At 46.6% G+C, this 16059-nt stretch overlaps 2 protein-coding genes across 38 annotated transcripts in view; one reads left to right on the top strand and one right to left on the bottom strand.

Moving 5' to 3' along the window:
• The window catches only part of LOC110257749 (uncharacterized), a 643664-nt gene extending 636668 nt beyond the window's left edge, over positions 1–6996 (bottom strand). For both annotated transcript variants that reach the window (XR_014835878.1, XM_085008914.1), the window contains exon 1: positions 5908–6996. The gene's annotated coding sequence lies outside the window, so the exon portion shown is untranslated. The remainder of the gene's footprint in view (positions 1–5907) is intronic.
• Positions 6997–7098: 102 nt separating this feature from the next.
• ATP11C (ATPase phospholipid transporting 11C) overlaps positions 7099–16059 on the top strand; it is a 180488-nt gene continuing 171527 nt past the window's right edge. For 16 of the 36 annotated variants that reach the window (XR_014835873.1, XR_014835870.1, XR_002340698.2 and 13 more), the window contains exon 1: positions 7959–8147. Coding sequence is in view for 19 of the 36 variants with exons in the window: in XM_085008894.1 (XP_084865020.1) it covers positions 8121–8147 (27 nt within the window). In the remaining 17 variants the exon portion in view is untranslated. Of the gene's footprint in view, positions 7573–7958; positions 8148–16059 lie in introns of those variants that run through there. The other 20 variants (XM_085008905.1, XM_085008906.1, XM_085008900.1 and 17 more) reach the window with 6 other exon arrangements.

The raw sequence follows: 16059 nt of genomic DNA, 5'->3' as shown, positions 1-16059 counted from the left end.
TCCCACAGGTACTGGAGTATGTTGTAAGGAGCAGGTGTGGCATATTGAAAGGTGGGCCACTAGGGGCGGAAAGGAAACTCGGCCCTTCCCGCAGCTGTAGAGCAGGAGGGATCAGGCAGTGTAACTGGTGGTCCCAAGGTGTGATATGAACGGCGAGAGGTGAGCAAACCCTCCTACACACCCAAGTAGTTTACTTATTGACACTTCAATCCCACCACCATAGACTCATTACTTTGGCTCAGCATCACTCATTCCCTATTGTTTTTGGTTTTTTTTTTTTTTTTGTCTTTTTAGGGCCGCACCAGCGGCATCTGGAGGTTCCCAGGCTAGGGGTACATCACAGCCACAGCACCATGGGGATGCAAGGTATCTACTGTGGCTCTGATCTGTTACCCAGAAACTTACATATGCCACTGGTGTGGCCCTAAAAAAAAAACAAAAACAAAACAGCATATAAAACTCCTAAGTCAGAAGTAATTTAATAAATCATCCAACCCCCTCATTTTCCCAGGTAGCAGTAAGGTCCAGACAATGTACATAATGGGTCCAAGGGGAACCCTAGGTAACAGTCGGAACTGACATCTCCTGGAGCTTAGTTTAGGGCTCTCTCCACAACAGCACATAGCTAGTCACTCATTCCTTTGTCACCATTCCTTGAGCTTCAACAATGTGTTATGCTTTTGCCCAGGAGATAGGCATAACGATAACTCCCTGCCCTCAAGAAGCTCTTGTGTTTGTTCTGTGTTTTGTGCATGTTAGCGTATTATATTCTGCACAAGAAGTAAGAGAAACCAAAATGGCAAATACTTTTTCAAGTAGGGCAAACTAAATACTTAACTAAAGAGGGCTAAATGGAATTACAAATGCTAGAAAGTGAGCCAATAAGAACTATGTGACTTAAAATAAAACAGGCACCAACAGAGATATTAATTAATTCAAGGTTGGATTTGATTGTTAAGGGGAGTTTGCATCCCTCTCACTGCTGAGAAGAGAGCCATTTTTAACGGATTTTGATGGCATCCTGCCTGAGTCTTAGAACCTAAATGTTGGCCTGGGTGAGCTAAAATTTGAATCAGCTGATCAGGAAGAGTGGAGGATGGTGCAATCTGCTATTATTTTATACAGAAGAAAGTGGTTGAAATAGGGCTGGTGAGTACCCAAAGGGTGTGTCAGTTTTCAGATCTGAGCTTCAAATTCTATTCTTTAATTCCTGAGGAAGCTCCATTCCCTTCCCCAATGGACCTTTCTCACAAAAACTAAAAAGGACAGCCACTGTTCACTCCTGTGCATCCGCTTCATCTAAGCCTGATTCACTCCCTCTCCGCCTCCTTCCTGGTCTCAGAGGAGGAAAGGTCCCACCTCCCCTCTCAACCTGAGCCTCAAGTTCTCCAGTCCATTTCCTCTTACCTCGTTTCACACCCGGCTTTCTCAATCACCTTTTCTTGCTGAAATCTTTAGCTTCTCTTTTCTATAGAATCCTCGCCTTTACACATGGATAGGTCTCCTTTAGTTTGAGGGGGAAAAAAAAAAGATGCGTAATACTGACGGCCCTCCTAGCAACGGGACCATCTTTCTCCTCCTTCCACCATCAAGCTTTGCAAATGAACGGGCTTTATCTATCAACTCCTGTTGTCTGGCTTCCAGCCCAGCCACCCTTGAAACTGCACTTTTTTTTTTTTTTTTTTGTCTTTTTGCTATTTCTTTGGGCCGCTCCCGAGGCATATGGAGGTTCCCAGGCTAGGGGTCGAATCGGAGCTGTAGCCACTGGCCTATGCCAGAGCCACAGCAACACGGGATCCGAGCCACATCTGCAACCTACACCACAGCTCACGGCAATGCCGGATCGTTAACCCACTGAGCAAGGGCAGGGACCGAACCCGCAACCTCATGGTTCCCAGTCGGATTCGATAACCACTGCGCCACGACGGGAACTCCCGAAACTGCACTCTTAAGGCTCCTGCAGGATTTCTGAAGCACTAAATGAAACAGCCTTCCTCAGTTCTGATTTCCCTTGACCAGAGATTAAACCCTTTGAGGTTTAGGGCGTCTTACGCCAAGCTCTAAAACCACATTTTCCATGCATGCTGGATGTTTTGATGAGGGCTTTCTATTCTTACACAGTTAAAACTGACCTCACCGTTTTCTCCACCAATGTTCCTTCTGAATGATTTCCTCATGTGTGACCGCCGGTTAGCCCTACGAGAGCAGGGATCACATCGCTCACCCACACACGCTAGAGGTAACCAACATCCAATAAATATTCGTTGAAATGCGTAAGTGAATAAACATCAGTCTTTCACACACTGATCCGTTTACTTTCTTGAGCAACTTTCAGTTTTTCCTGGAGTTAAAAACTGCCTTGGTTTTGTTTGCTTTGTCTGCTATGCATGGACTACTACCTCTTCTACCAGTTTTCTCACATCTGTAAAAACCTTTCTGCATACCACTCTCCACGTGATCAGACACATCAGGTATCTATCAGTTAATTAAAAAACAATCTTTTTTCTACAGACATCCCTCCCATATCCCTCCATCTTCCGATTCCCCTCCGGTCTGGCTGGTCTCTAGGTGTGCCTCACGGCCGTCGACCTAAAACTTTCATTATCACCTGAGGAAGTCCCTTCACCTCTTTTTAATATTCATTCCCTGTTTCTGGGTATCTTCCTCTTTCTCGGTTTACTCACATGAGGGAATGTATATTCCAGCGGCTTCCTGAGAAAGGAGTTTAAGTTGTATAATATATACTAATCCTCAACATGGACCTATTGCTCCTGTAGGCAGGGCCACTTACCATTCCGTTGAATATTTTCACCTCCACATCCTACCATTCTATCTTTTGTTGTTGTCTTTTCAGGGCCGCACCTGCGGCCTATGGAGGTTCCCAGGCTAGGGGTCGAATCGGAGCTGTTGCTGCTGGCCTACAGCACAGCCACAGCAATGCCAGATCCGAGCCTCATCTGCGACCTACACCACAGCTCACGGCAACACCGGATCCTTAACCCACTGAGCAAGGGCAGGGACCGAACCCACAACCTCATGGTTCCTAGTCGGATTCGTTTCCACGGCGCCACGATGGGAGCTCCAACACATCCTGCCATTCCCTTTGTTAGAATGCTCTCCTGCTTCCCGTCTGAGTGTCCAAAAGCTTTTTGCATTTTCAAACCAATTTTTATTTTTATAAAAATAATGCACTTACATATCTAAAAATTAATCATAAGACTTATCAAGAGAAATAAATAGAAGTCCATTACCCCACTCTTTTCTATTCTCAATTTGTACTCCTAGAGGCAAGCACTGTTCATTATTTTAGCTGTTTCTTCTAATATTGACCTCCTTACTTCTAAATAAAATATAGTGATATTCTGACTTCGTGACTTCTTATTTGAAAAGATCAAGATTTCGTCTTCTTATGCCACATCCTCTCTAACCTCTTCTCTGCCTATCCTCCCAGTATGGTTCAGGAGAATGTAGAATTCTGATTGAGAAATCATTTTCTCAGAATCTTGAAGGCCCAATTATATCCCAGTGAATTCACTGTAGTTCCTAGTGATTGCCTCTTCCCTTCCACTGTAATAAAATACCCCATTCTCTTAATAGTCATCAGTTCTAGAACCCTGCTTGCCTCTGATATCGTGATTACTAGAATACGCCTACTTCCCCTTTTTCAAAAGCAAAACAATATGAGATCATCCACAATCCCCTTGGACTTCTGTTCTCCAGGACTACTAACCTCAATTGTCAGAACGGTACCCTCGATGTAATTAATACGGGCTATTTGGAGCACTATGACAGGGAGCCCTGATCCCATCTGACAGAGTGACATTTAAACTGAGATCTGAAAGATGAATAGCAAAGGCTCTGAAAGCATTCCTGCAGATATGGTTGCAAGTACAAAAGCTGTCAGGAGAAAAGGAACTTTGGGAACTCAAGGGATAAAAGGTGGCCAGTGGGGTGGAGCTTGGTGAGTAAGGGGGAGAGAGGGCTCACCAGTGGCTAGAGAGGAAGGCAGGGTTCAGAGAATTCAGAGCCTTGTAGCTGATGTTAAGGCAAGATTTGGGATGTATCCTAAAAGCAGTGAGAAGCTCCTGAAAAGTCCTAAGTACAGAATGATTTGATCTGATGTGTCTTCCAGAGACTTCTGTGGTTGCAAGGTGGGGAATGCATTGGAGAGGGCCAAGAATTAGGAAGATATGGGTAAAACTGGTTTTAAAATAAACATTAAGGCCAGCTTTGGAAAAGGGAAAGACATTTCAAATGGGCAAAAGGTAGTCTTATGAGGTGAGTTGGACAAGTTCAGCAGAGACCATTAAATTTGTTCACCTTGCTGATGGCAGCGATATAGGTGCTAACATAGCAGTTTCAGTTCCTTTCTTTCTTCCTTTCTCTTTCCCTCTTTCTTTCTTGCCTTGGATTAGATGGAGGCATTGACTCCTCCTCCTCACCATCCCCCTCCCACTGGATCCCTGAATTGTTGATCATTCAACTGACCCCAGAAACAATTTGCCCCCCTCCTTCCCACACGTGGACTGCATCCAGCACCCTAGTGGGTATTCTGCCCATTTGCCATGGCGAGATTTCGGAGGGGTTGAGATAGAAGGTGGGAAAGAACGAGGCGGGTAGGTGATAGAGAAGAAGAGCTGAGGGGCTTGAACAGAAGTGAGACAGCAGAATCAAAATGGTGAAGGCAGCACACCTGCCCTTCGCTTTCTGAGACAGTACACCTTATTTCCAGTCAAGACGGTAAGAAGAACAGAAGACTGCTTCCTCTGAACACCTATCTGCAGGAGACGGGGGCCACTGCTACAATCAGCTGATACACCACAAGAATTGGTGTGATATACCAAGCACTCTGACAGTTTAGACAGGAGGAAGTTAGTTTTTGCAGTTCTGTTTATGGAATTGGCCGAATGAAAATGCTGGCTGACGGTCTGCTTTTCATAGGCATTGACAACAGCTTTCTACAACACCTGGGTTTTCTTTGGAAACTGTGAAGAGGCACTAAAAAGAACAAAAATAATTTCTTCTTGTCTTTTTAAAAAAAAGAACTCACAAAGGAAAGTAATTCTAAAGGATGTATATGAGAGTAACTCTAATTCAGATTGAATTTGGATATGGAAAGACATTACCTTGCATAAATTTCATGTTTTGCTGAGCATATTTGATTTATGTAGAATTGCATTTTTGCAGTCAAGCAAATTAGTGTGGACCCATGAGTATAGGTGTTGTGACGAAATCAATTAGGAGGACATAGAGATGGTGGAATGACAATAATAAATGAAAATATGTCAAACAACACTGCTGTGTCTTGGGAGATCCGAAAAGCTGAGCTTTCTTAAGCTGGGCAACAAAGCAGTGGCATGTAAGATGATACACAATGGTGGGTGAGAGAATACAGCAAAACAATTGCCTCTTCTCCAAATTTTTTTAGGTTGATCTATTTGAATCCATAAGCTAAGTACATTTTTGCCGCTTATTTAACAAAACTGCATATGGCAAGACATTACTTGTTACTTACTAGTAAGCACTTGCATCCCCAAGTGTCTAAATTTACTTATTTTATTGATAAGAATTCTAGACTTGTGCCCAGAACAAATGACAATAACCTCTAGGTAGACTCGTGCCTACCACATAGTAGGCATTTCACAAATAATGACTGAACTGAATGACATTAGTCGCTCTGCTCAATAAAAATAAAGCCAGAAGAGAAGCTTTTTCTATTTGAAAATAAATCCTTGAAAGAGCAGAGAACAAAACCTGAGATCTCATAATATCTGATGAATAGACATCCAACATAAATCTTAAAAACCACTAGATCGAGCCTCAAGTGTGAGCAAACACAAGGAACTGTAATAGGTAAAGAAGTGGAAACGCACGGTTTTTGGCATTTAGGACAGTTTGGGAACATACCTTAAGTCTGCTGCATTTGCACTGCAAGGACGGGCTACTCGTGGCTCACGCAATCAAGTGCAAACTTCCTAGGGTGTTTCTGAAGGTCCTTGTGGGTTTTAGAGTTCCTTCTGCCCCGCCGTTCCCGCCCACACATGCTGGGCGTCTGCCCAGGCGGTGGGTAGTTCTGCACTTCTCGCCGACCTCTCCCTGCACCCTGGACTTTGCCCTCCGGGCTCCTTCTAGAGCCTTCTCACATTTCACGGTCCAGTTTAACCTCCGGCCGGAAGTTTTCTCAGATCCCCTTTTCAGATGCACCAGTGCTCGGAGCACTGGGAACCTCTTAGTCTAGTAGCCAGTTACTTTCTAACCTGTTGTTTTTGCACGTGGGCACCCTGGCCACGCCACGTTGGGGAAGTCTTTGAAGACGTGGCCCTGTCCAGTCCCTAACACAGTGCCTGGTACAAAGAAAATGTCCAAGGAAATGTCTACTGAAATGAATCGAAACCCCAGAGGGGAAAAGGAGAAGCGCCAGTGCCCAGCAGTCAAGGCCTTTCGCGACCCAAGGCGAGGCCCATGGTGCAGCTGGTCCCTGTCTCCACTGGCAGGAGAGGGTGGCGCGGCGGAGGCTCCCGGAAAGGTCTCTTTACTTATTTCTTCTTTACTTCTGCAGAGGAATCTGACTGTTCGGCTCCAACAGCCTCGGGGCACGCCGTAAAGGGCGGTGCAAACCCGGCGGGGTGGGGGTTGGGATGGCCAGTCTCGTGGCAACTCTAGTCTCGGCTTCCACACGAAATTTTTAAAGTTTCGCGAATGCCAGTCCTAACCTAGGAGCCGAGGGTGTGGAGGGTTTCCCGGTGCACAAAGTTCGCCTCCCAGGGAAGGCTCTGGGCATTCGGGGCTTTGCCTCACGTATCCTTTTCACATTTCCCACCGCGGGGAATCCACCGAGCGCTCCTGGCCTCCGTATCCAGCCCGAGCTGAGAACCGCGGTTCGGCCCACAGGTCTCAGCCGCTTCCTCCTTCAACCCTCTGGGCAAACCCGGTGCGGGCGAGTGGGGGAGCTCCCAGCCCGCGGTACGAGGCGGAATACGGGCACAGCGGGACTACAACTCCCAGGATGCTCTGCGAGAAGCGCGGGGGAGGGGGCGAACGGGAGGGGTTGGAGTAGGGGGGTGGCAGGGAAATCCCGCCCTGCTGCGCAGCAGCAACGACACAAAGCCTGACTTTACAACCTCACCGAGAAAGTGGAAGTAAGACGGTTTAGGTGGGGAGGCAGGACGAGAGAGAGAGAGAGAATCAGAGGAGGGAAAGCCGCGTAGGTGGGAGCCGAGCGAAGCGAGGGAAGTGAGGAGACCCACGCCTTACAGATGAGGAGGGGGCGGCCTTCCTAACTAAGCCCCCGGCCCGCGCCCCGCCCCACCCGCGCCGGGGTCTCCACAGCGCCCTGCCGGTCCCCGCTCCTCGCGCAGAGCCCGGCTCCGCCCCGCCGGGAAGCGGGGAGCCCGGCTGCCTCGCGGGCTCGGGGCGGCCCGGCGGGCTAGACCGTGGCTCCCCAGCCCGGGTGCGGGACGAAGGCGCGGGGCGGGCGGCGCGCCTGCTGCGGACCGAGGAGGGGCTGTGAGCGAAGCGGCGCCGCGGACGAGTTAGGGCCGGGGCAGGGGAGTAGTGTCGGGCTGAGGCGAGGTGAGGCGCGGGCTGCCTCAGGAGGGTCCCCTGTGGCCGCGAGCGGGGCGGAAGCACGCGGGCTGGCCGCGGGGAGGGCGGGCGGTGGCTCCTCGCCGGGGAAGAGTGCGGACGGCAGGGTGCCGGGCCCGGCGCCGGTGGAGAGATCGGGGCGCCCCCTCCCCGCAGGAGGAGCCTAGAGCTCCTCCGCCATCCCTCCCCCGCGCGCTCGGCTCGCTTTCTCCGCGGGCCGCTGCGGGAGCGGCGGGGCGCTGGGGCTGGGGCTGGAGTCGGGGGAGCCGCGGGGCTGCCGCCCCCGGGCCGCGCGGGGGGCGGGGGCGGACTGTGAGCGGGGCGGGGCGGGGCGGCGCGGCGGGGGCCGCGAGGGCGCGGGCGGCCGGGGGGCGGGGGGAGTGCGGAGAGCCGAGAGCCGAGGAGGGCGGGCGGCCGGGCAGCCAGCCTCGCCGTCCGTTTCGCGCCGCCGGCCCACGCCGCAGTGTGTTTTGTGGACGGCACCTTCCCAGACAGCCCAGTAGAGCCCAGCTCGGCGCCCGGCAGCCTTCGACGCGATGTTCCGCCGGAGCTTTAATCGTTTTGTAAGTACACTCGCTGCGGCTCCACGCGCGCCGCTTTGCTCGCTCGCCAGCCCCTGCGCCCGGTCCCTCAGAACAATTTCCCGAGGGGCAGATTGCAGCTCCCGGAGACACCGCTGCCCCCCAGCTTTTCCATTTTAACGGAAGGACACTGCCCAGGCGGCCAGGGTGGGGAGGCAGGTGGGGCTCTCGGAGCACCGCCACCCCCTCCCACCGGACCCCGAGCCCGCACCGTTTATCTAGAGCTTCCCCGGGCTGCTAGAAACTCTGCCTCGGGCGGGGGGCGGCCCTCGGGCTGGAGGGTGGGGGGGCCGGCCCAGGAGCCCCTCGGTTTGCCAGTTAGTCGAAGATGGCGTTTTATTATCGGGGAGGTTGCTTTCTTTTGTTTCCTCTGCCGCGAGCACATGGAGGTAAACCCAGACCTGTCACCGTGGCCCAAAAAAGGACCTGAGGGCTGGGAGGCTGGGGCCGGACTCAGCCTTGCCCCGGGCTCTCCCGGCGGGCGGCTGCTGACCCGAGACCCCGCAAACTTTGGCGATCCAGCCTGAGCAGCTCACCTGGAGGGTCTCGGCAGAGCGAGGGCGCTTGTCACGGTGGGCTGGTGGACGTGGAGACGCGAGGAGGCTGCACCGCCGCCGCCGAGCGCCGGCTCAGAAGCCTCGCCGAGCCCCGAACGCCCCAGACCTTGACCCGGGGGAGAAGGCGAGCTGCGGCTGGACTCCTCCGTCCACCGTGACCCCCTTCCAGATCCCCGGAAAAGGGACTTTGGTTTCCGAGGGAGTTTGGCATCGGGAAAAAGCGATTTCTGGCTGCTGACTTTTGAGTAACCTGTTTACTCCTAGAGGAGGGTACACGAAGAATGGAGTAAAACAGGGACCTTTTACTTCTATACTGCTATTTGGAGCAACTTTGCCAGATGAGGCGGCGGGAATAGGGTTTTATTCCTGCCAATGATGGGAAAGAAAGGGTTCATCTGTGAATTTTGATTTTTTTTTTTTTTTCCTGGCTTTAGGGAAAATGGTTGAGTGCTGTGCGCGCCCACCCCTTACTGTGTGTGAGAACTTGTCGGTTTGGCTCTTTTCCTGCGATTATTCCAAATCGAAGCATTTTTCAAGCGCCAGATAAATTTGCTCTCATTTTTTCCTGCATTTGAAACTTTGACAGATGTCTCCTGACTAAATGAAATAATTGTACACCGTCTTTTAGGATTAGGAGACTATTATTATAGTAGTGCCATGTTAATGTTTTTCTAAATGTCTACCTCAGCCAGAATCGTGTCTTAGGAAATTGGGGCAGATTTACCTGTGGCACAGAGCAATAGAGCTTGTGCATATCAGGATCTTGAAATCCGTAGGAACTGGTTTATACTGACCAGATGCTTTGCTAAAGCAGATGGCTAAAATTGGTTTTTCGTGAGGTTAAAAAGCATTGTACTTCATAGCTGTTTCATGTAGATTGTTGTGATCCTGGACTGTTGTTGGGAGGTGACAAAAAGGGAAAGGTGACAAAGAGGACTAGTTGTAATATTTGGGAAAAGGATTATGTTTTCACATGACACTCTTAGAGTGGAGAACAACTGGATTCTGGTTCATAATAAATTCATTAGCTCAAAATTGAGATGATGGCATCCCTATTTTTTTTTAAAGTATTCGAGCTTTTGAAACCAAACAACCCACACATTAGTCAAAAGCCCTCTTTGCTTTGCTTTTGCGAAGAGTGATCTGCGTTGTGTGGGTCTAGTAATGAAGTGGTGCTGGCCAGAGAAGCTAGGGCATGCAGTAGAATTTGCAGCAGTTGTTGAGGTGCCAGCCTGCAGGTTTGAGGCTAGTACTTTGCATCCCCATCCAAGGTCTCTGCAGAGAATCACTTAACGCTCACACCAAAGCTTTGACCTCATTGTTCTGCTGAAATACCCGACTGCTCACATTTTCCTGCGCAACCATGACTATGGTAGGTCTCCGGAATTTGTACCAGAGCAATGAGCTGAAAGCTTCTCAGGAGTTGTATCTGAGCCCTAGGCCTAGGGCAAGGAATTAATCTGCAAACTCTTGGACTGAATGTAAAACATGCTATCAAATACTTACTGCTAAAGAATGACTTCAAAATGGGGAGGGAGGGGCAAATTTTAGCCCCCTTAATCAGTAAGCCAAACGCTGTCCTCATCTGGTAGAGATTATTTGGGTGGCCCTCCCATCTAAATCACTAGAAGGATACAACAGAAGATTTAAGTTGGACTTTGAGATTTGCACAGCAATTTATAGGTAGGCTGAGTTGTGTGCTTTTTATATTTCAGAGAAGGGGCTATGAATTCCTTTCAAAATTAAGTGTGGTTTTTTTTGTGTGTGTACATAAGTATCTGTAATTGACTGTAGTTGTTGGTCACTGAAAACCAGACATCATACTACGCGTTAGGACAGGGCTTTGCATTTTAAACCTGATGTGGGAAGTGGTATCATCTTCTATGGTTCAGTAGTGTTTGCTGAATCGTTTAAAAAATGCCGTTTATTTCCCCAGGTTCTCCAGTTTCAAGCTAAAAGGAATAGTGATTCATTGCATTAAGACATGGCCTTGATATTTTTGCCGTTAGTAATTGTCGTCTTTCCTTTCTGATGAATTATAACTTTCCTTTTGACAGTTTTGAGGTAGAAAAAAATTGGTGGATTTGGTGTAGTATTTTAGGATTTAGGTATGTAGGGGGTATCTTAAAAGATTGAAGAGTTAGATGTCTGTGAGTATAATAAAAACACTGCCTGTTCCCAGTCAACATCTCCATTCTCCATAAATACAATAAACAAATAATAGTAGCTTTGGCTACACAATTAATTTCTTTTAAAAGCATGTTTAATTGGAAGTCTAGAGTTTGAAGGTCAGGGAGTTTTTATGTTATCTGTCTTTTACTCTTCGTAAAATTCCTAGTGATTACAATAACATTTTCACATGGGTTTAAAGGTTTAATGAGAGTCTAAGTGGCAAGAATTCCCCCCATTTGACTTACTAAATTCTTTCATGATGACAATTGAAAATAAGTCATTCCTCAATAAAGTAGATGGGGGGGGGTTGGCTAAGTGAATACTATTCTAATTAGCTTGTCAGATATTAAATGGGTATGATTTTCTAGATCAGTGATAAAAGCTTAAGTTTTGGGTTGAAATATTAGAAAAAATGTATAGATTCTAGAAGCTCTCAAACTGCTTTGGTAGTAATAGTATAACATGGAAAATTTCATATTTGTCAAAGAGGCCCAGGACTGGAAAGAAATTAGACTGTATAAGGTGTAATGAAAATTCAAAATAAGAAAATTCAAAAATACTCAAAATAAGAATTTATGAAATAGGTAGCTAATTTATTAGTTTGAGTCTAAGGCCAAGCCAATCTAGCGAAGCAATATGTGAAGGTAATTAATAAAATTCAAGTAATTTTTCTTTTAGGAGCAGGTTTTTGTTTCCTCCTTAAATTATCATGTTAATTAAACTTTTTGTGTTGTTGTTTCACTTTGTTAAAATCCTTCATCTGACATTGCTGAGCATGGAAAATATTGTTGAGTTCATTATGTTTAGAAATGTATCTGGGAGTTCCTATGGTGGCGCAGCGGAAACGAATCCTACTGGGAACCATGAGGTTGCAGGTTTGATCCCTGGCTTTGCTCAGTGGGTTAAGGATCCCGCGTTGCCATGAGCTGTGGTGTAGGTTGCAGACACGGCTCGGATCTGGTGTTGCTGTGGCTGTGGTGTAGGCTGGCAGCTGCAGCTCTGATTAGACCCCTAGCCTGGGAACTTCCACATGTGGCGGGTGCAGCCCTCAAAAGACAAAAAAAAAAAAAAAAAAAAAATTAAAAAAGAAATATATCTGAATGTATGTATTACAGTATTTTTGCATTTACGTAAGCCTTTCAAATGGTCCGTTGTGCATCTTGGCTCCCACCAGGTGGTTATTACGTGGCTGGGTTTAACAGGTGAATTTGTCTCTGCTAAAAGCAACCTTTTATTATATTATTTAATTCCATATTTAATTAACTCATGTGGCACCCTACACTAATTAGTCTTTCTCCACCTCAAGGGAGGCAATCCCTAATGCCCTAGGGAATCCATTCATTGTGTGCAGTATCTCCTACTTGTGCTTCCCAAGATGAGGCATTCCAATACTGTGAAAGCTGCCAGGGCAGGGACAATTGGCACAGTGCCTGGTGCTTAGTAGATGTTTGATAAATATTTGTTGAATGAGTAATTTTTATATATTTCACATAAATAATAGTTTCTATTTGTAGACTGTGGTATTTATAGTAAATTCTTTCTTATGAAGCTTAAAGAATGAAGAGTTCTAGATAATTGGATGTGATATTGTGATTTATAATAACAAATATATTTATATTTAGTCTTTGTCCCTGTTTCTGGCACAGAACTCTAAAACCTTTGAAATTTCCGGTGTTGAGAGCTATAAAAAGTGTCTTTTATTATGCTAATGAGGTGAGTTTGGGGAAAGGCACCTCTGGTTGGGGGCTGGTCACTAGAGGAACCAACCCTGCGATTAGAGGGTTGGAACTTTCAGTGCATCCACCCCCCCCACCCCCGATTTCTGGGGAGGGTAAAGGGCCTGGCGAGGGAGTTCAGTCGCCAGTGGCCAACAGGTTAGTCAATCATCCCTGTGTAATGATGCCTCCTTAAAAACCCAAAAGGACAGAGTTCAGAGAACTTCCAGGTTGGTGAACTCATGGAGATGGGGGAGAGTGCCACCTGGAGAGGGCATGGAAGCTCTGTGCCCTTTCCCCATGCCTTGCCTTATGCAACTCCTCCGTTTGGCTGTTCCTGAGTTATATCTATCCTTTTATAATAAATTAGTAGTCTAGTTAGAGTAAAATGTTTCTCTGAGTTTTGTGAGCCTCTCTAGAAAATTAATCAAACCCTAGGAAGATGTCGTGGAAACCTCATTTATAGCTGGTCAGAAGTCCAGGTAACAGCCTGGACTTGAGGCTGGTGTCTGAAACTCAAGGTGGGGGTTGTTGGACACCCTTCCCACCCCCCGTTTGGACTCCTTCAGAAACACAGGTGATAACCTGGACTTGCTGTTGGTGTATGGTGTCTTGTAGGACTGAGCCCTTAACCTGGGGTATCTGATGCTATCTCTGGGCCGATAGTGTCGGAATTGAGTTGAATTACAGGACACCCAGCTGTCTGAGAATTGCTTGTTGGTGTGGGGAACAGCTCCCACCCTACATTGGAACTGAGCTCAGAACCTAAACATTGGGGTATATTAGATACTGATTACTAATTTTTCAAGTATTAGAGTCTATCTAATGACAGAGCTATACTGACCATAGTATAATCTTAGATGATTACACCATTTTATGATCTTGCAGAGCATTATTTCATTCAACAAATATTAAATACACCTGTTATGTACTGGGCACTGTGGTAGGCCCTGGGACACAATGGTAAGCAAGAGAGACAAAAATCGCTGTGTTCATGAGCTTTGTCATCGTATCACGGCTATAGATATAGAGGACATGGTGACTGTTCTGTAACATATTGGTGACAAACCACACAACTTGCATTTTGTGATTAAGTTGCTTTTATCTACTTACTTGTCATTTGTCTTTCTACCAAAAATAGAGTGAACAAACTTGGTTATTTTCTGGTTGTTTGGATTTCAGATAAAAAGGAATTTGTTGCATTTGACACCTTCACTATGGCCTATACATGGCAAACAGCTCTTTTGCAAATAGATGTTAGCCTGATCCTATGTAAAGTGGGAAACCTATTTAGGAATGAATCACTGTTATTTGAAATAAATTTTAAATAACCTGAAAACAAGTTCTGGCTTTTTTTTCCCTGCTCTGCCTTTTACTGATTAAGCGACATAAAATTCTGAATGTCTTCTAAATACCTTCTATGAGGGTTTACCCTTTGCTCATTCTGTTTACGATTATTGTTTGTAATCGTTGAATTGCCACTAAAGGGTTGCCTTTAGTGGGTAATACTGAGTGCCTGTTAATAAGGTAGTTTCCAGTGCTCTTAATGAGCTTTTAGCAGAGGTGAGATTAGAGCAGGTGAAGCCGGCCATGTTCATATTGATGCAGTAGTCCAGATGAGTTTGTTTCCTCATCAGGGCTGCCAGTTGACCAGCAGCGGGTCAGTGGGGGTTCTGGGAGGTAAAAGATGGCCAGTGGCCTTTGAGAGATCCATAACTGTGCCTGGATGATATGCAAAGAACTAGCCGATGAGTGAATTCAAATACTGGTTTATTGTGTGATGAAAAATGGTCCTTAAGGCTGACTGCTTTCTTGTCTAACATGGTTGATCAATTCTCCCAAAGAGGGTGAAAGCATGGGACACAAAATAAAAACACAGATTTTTTTCCTTCAAGGTGGTGGAGTTTTCTGTACAAATCTAGTGCTTTATATGGATTAATCATTTACATCTGGGATTCTTGAGATTTCGGGAATTTTCTGGTTGGGCGGAGTAAGGTTGGTGGCTTCTATAAATGAATTAGGCGATGTTTTCAAGTTTATTTCCGTTCACTGAACACTTACCTTCCTGGCCTTTTATTAGAGTATGTATATCAGTGGTGATTGTAAAACAAACATTAGCAGGACTGCAGCATATGCTAATGCTAATGCAGTTTAATGATGAATGAGTACTCAGCACTGCAGATACCGGTGTGGGATGCCCTGTGCCAGCACATTGGCAGACAACCCCACAATCACTGTGATGCACGGAGGGATTGCTGGGGTGGCTGACTTTTTTTTTTTTTTTTTTTTTTTTGAGCATTTATTTATTTATTTATTTGGCTGCACCTGTGGCATGTGCAAAGTTCCCAGGCTGCTGCAGCGAAAACGCCGGGTCCTTAACCACAAGGGAACTCCTCAGGGGACTTATTGGTTATCTGAGATTTTTTTGGTTGTTGTTTTTTTTTGTCTTTTTTGTCTTTTTGCCATTTCTTGGGCTGCTCTCGTGGCATACAGAGGTTCCCAGGCTAGGGATCAAATCAGAGCTGGAGCCCCTGGCCTATGCCAGAGCCACAGCAACGCAGGATCCAAGCCATGCCTGCGACCTACACCACAGCTCACGGCAACGCCAGAGCCTTAACCCACTGAGCAAGGCCAGGGATCGAACCCACAACCTCATGGTTCCTCGTCGGATTTGTTAACCACTGAGCCACGACGGGAACTCCCGGTTATCTGAGGTTTATAGATAATGCTGAGCCATGGATATCCAGATTTTTGAGTGGAACACCGAAAGTAACACCCTTAATATGCATTTGTGGAGTACAGTTTGTCATCAGTTTTTTGCCCCATATTTATTTACTAGATGATAAAGGCTGCCCTGTTCAAGCAAATAGCATGGTTTTTTTTTTTTTTCTTTTTTGGCTGCCCCACGGCATATGGAACTCCCGGGCCAGGGATCATATCTGAGCTGCAGTTGCAACCTACGCTGCAGCTGCAGCAACACCAGATCTTTAATCTACTATGTCAGGCTGGGCATCAAACCCGCATCCCAGCGCTCCCAAGATGCTGCCGATCCCGTTGAGCCACAGGGGGAGCTCCTAGCGTGTATTTTTCTAGGCTCCTCCCTTATATGTTGTCTTAAAGTATTATGGCGGCTATATATTTCTAGTCTCTTAGGTATTGGAAAAATCAGAGCCATTTTCTTAATAATGATTGTCTTTAGCATAGCATCACGTAAACAGTAGATGCTTAGTAAACACTTTCTGAACTGATAACAGTCTGAGTCAGTAATAGCAGTTGAGAAATGATCAGCCAAGGAGCTTAAGCGTTTCAGACTGGGCCACTAATAAGTGTATGGCACCGAAAGTAACCCTTTTGTCCCTTTCAGTAGACAAAAATATTACACTATATTTATTCTAAATGAGAAAAAAATACTTTCATGCCTACTTAAAAAATAATCAAAAGGTTTTGGAG

Source organism: Sus scrofa, chromosome X (assembly GCF_054392235.1).
Source record: "Sus scrofa isolate SSC_HxYL_T2T_F1_AM1 chromosome X, Sscrofa_HxYL_maternal_Yorkshire_Landrace_v2.0, whole genome shotgun sequence".
Classification (NCBI taxonomy): Eukaryota; Metazoa; Chordata; class Mammalia; order Artiodactyla; family Suidae; genus Sus; species Sus scrofa.
This window is presented reverse-complemented; position numbering and strand designations above follow the sequence as displayed.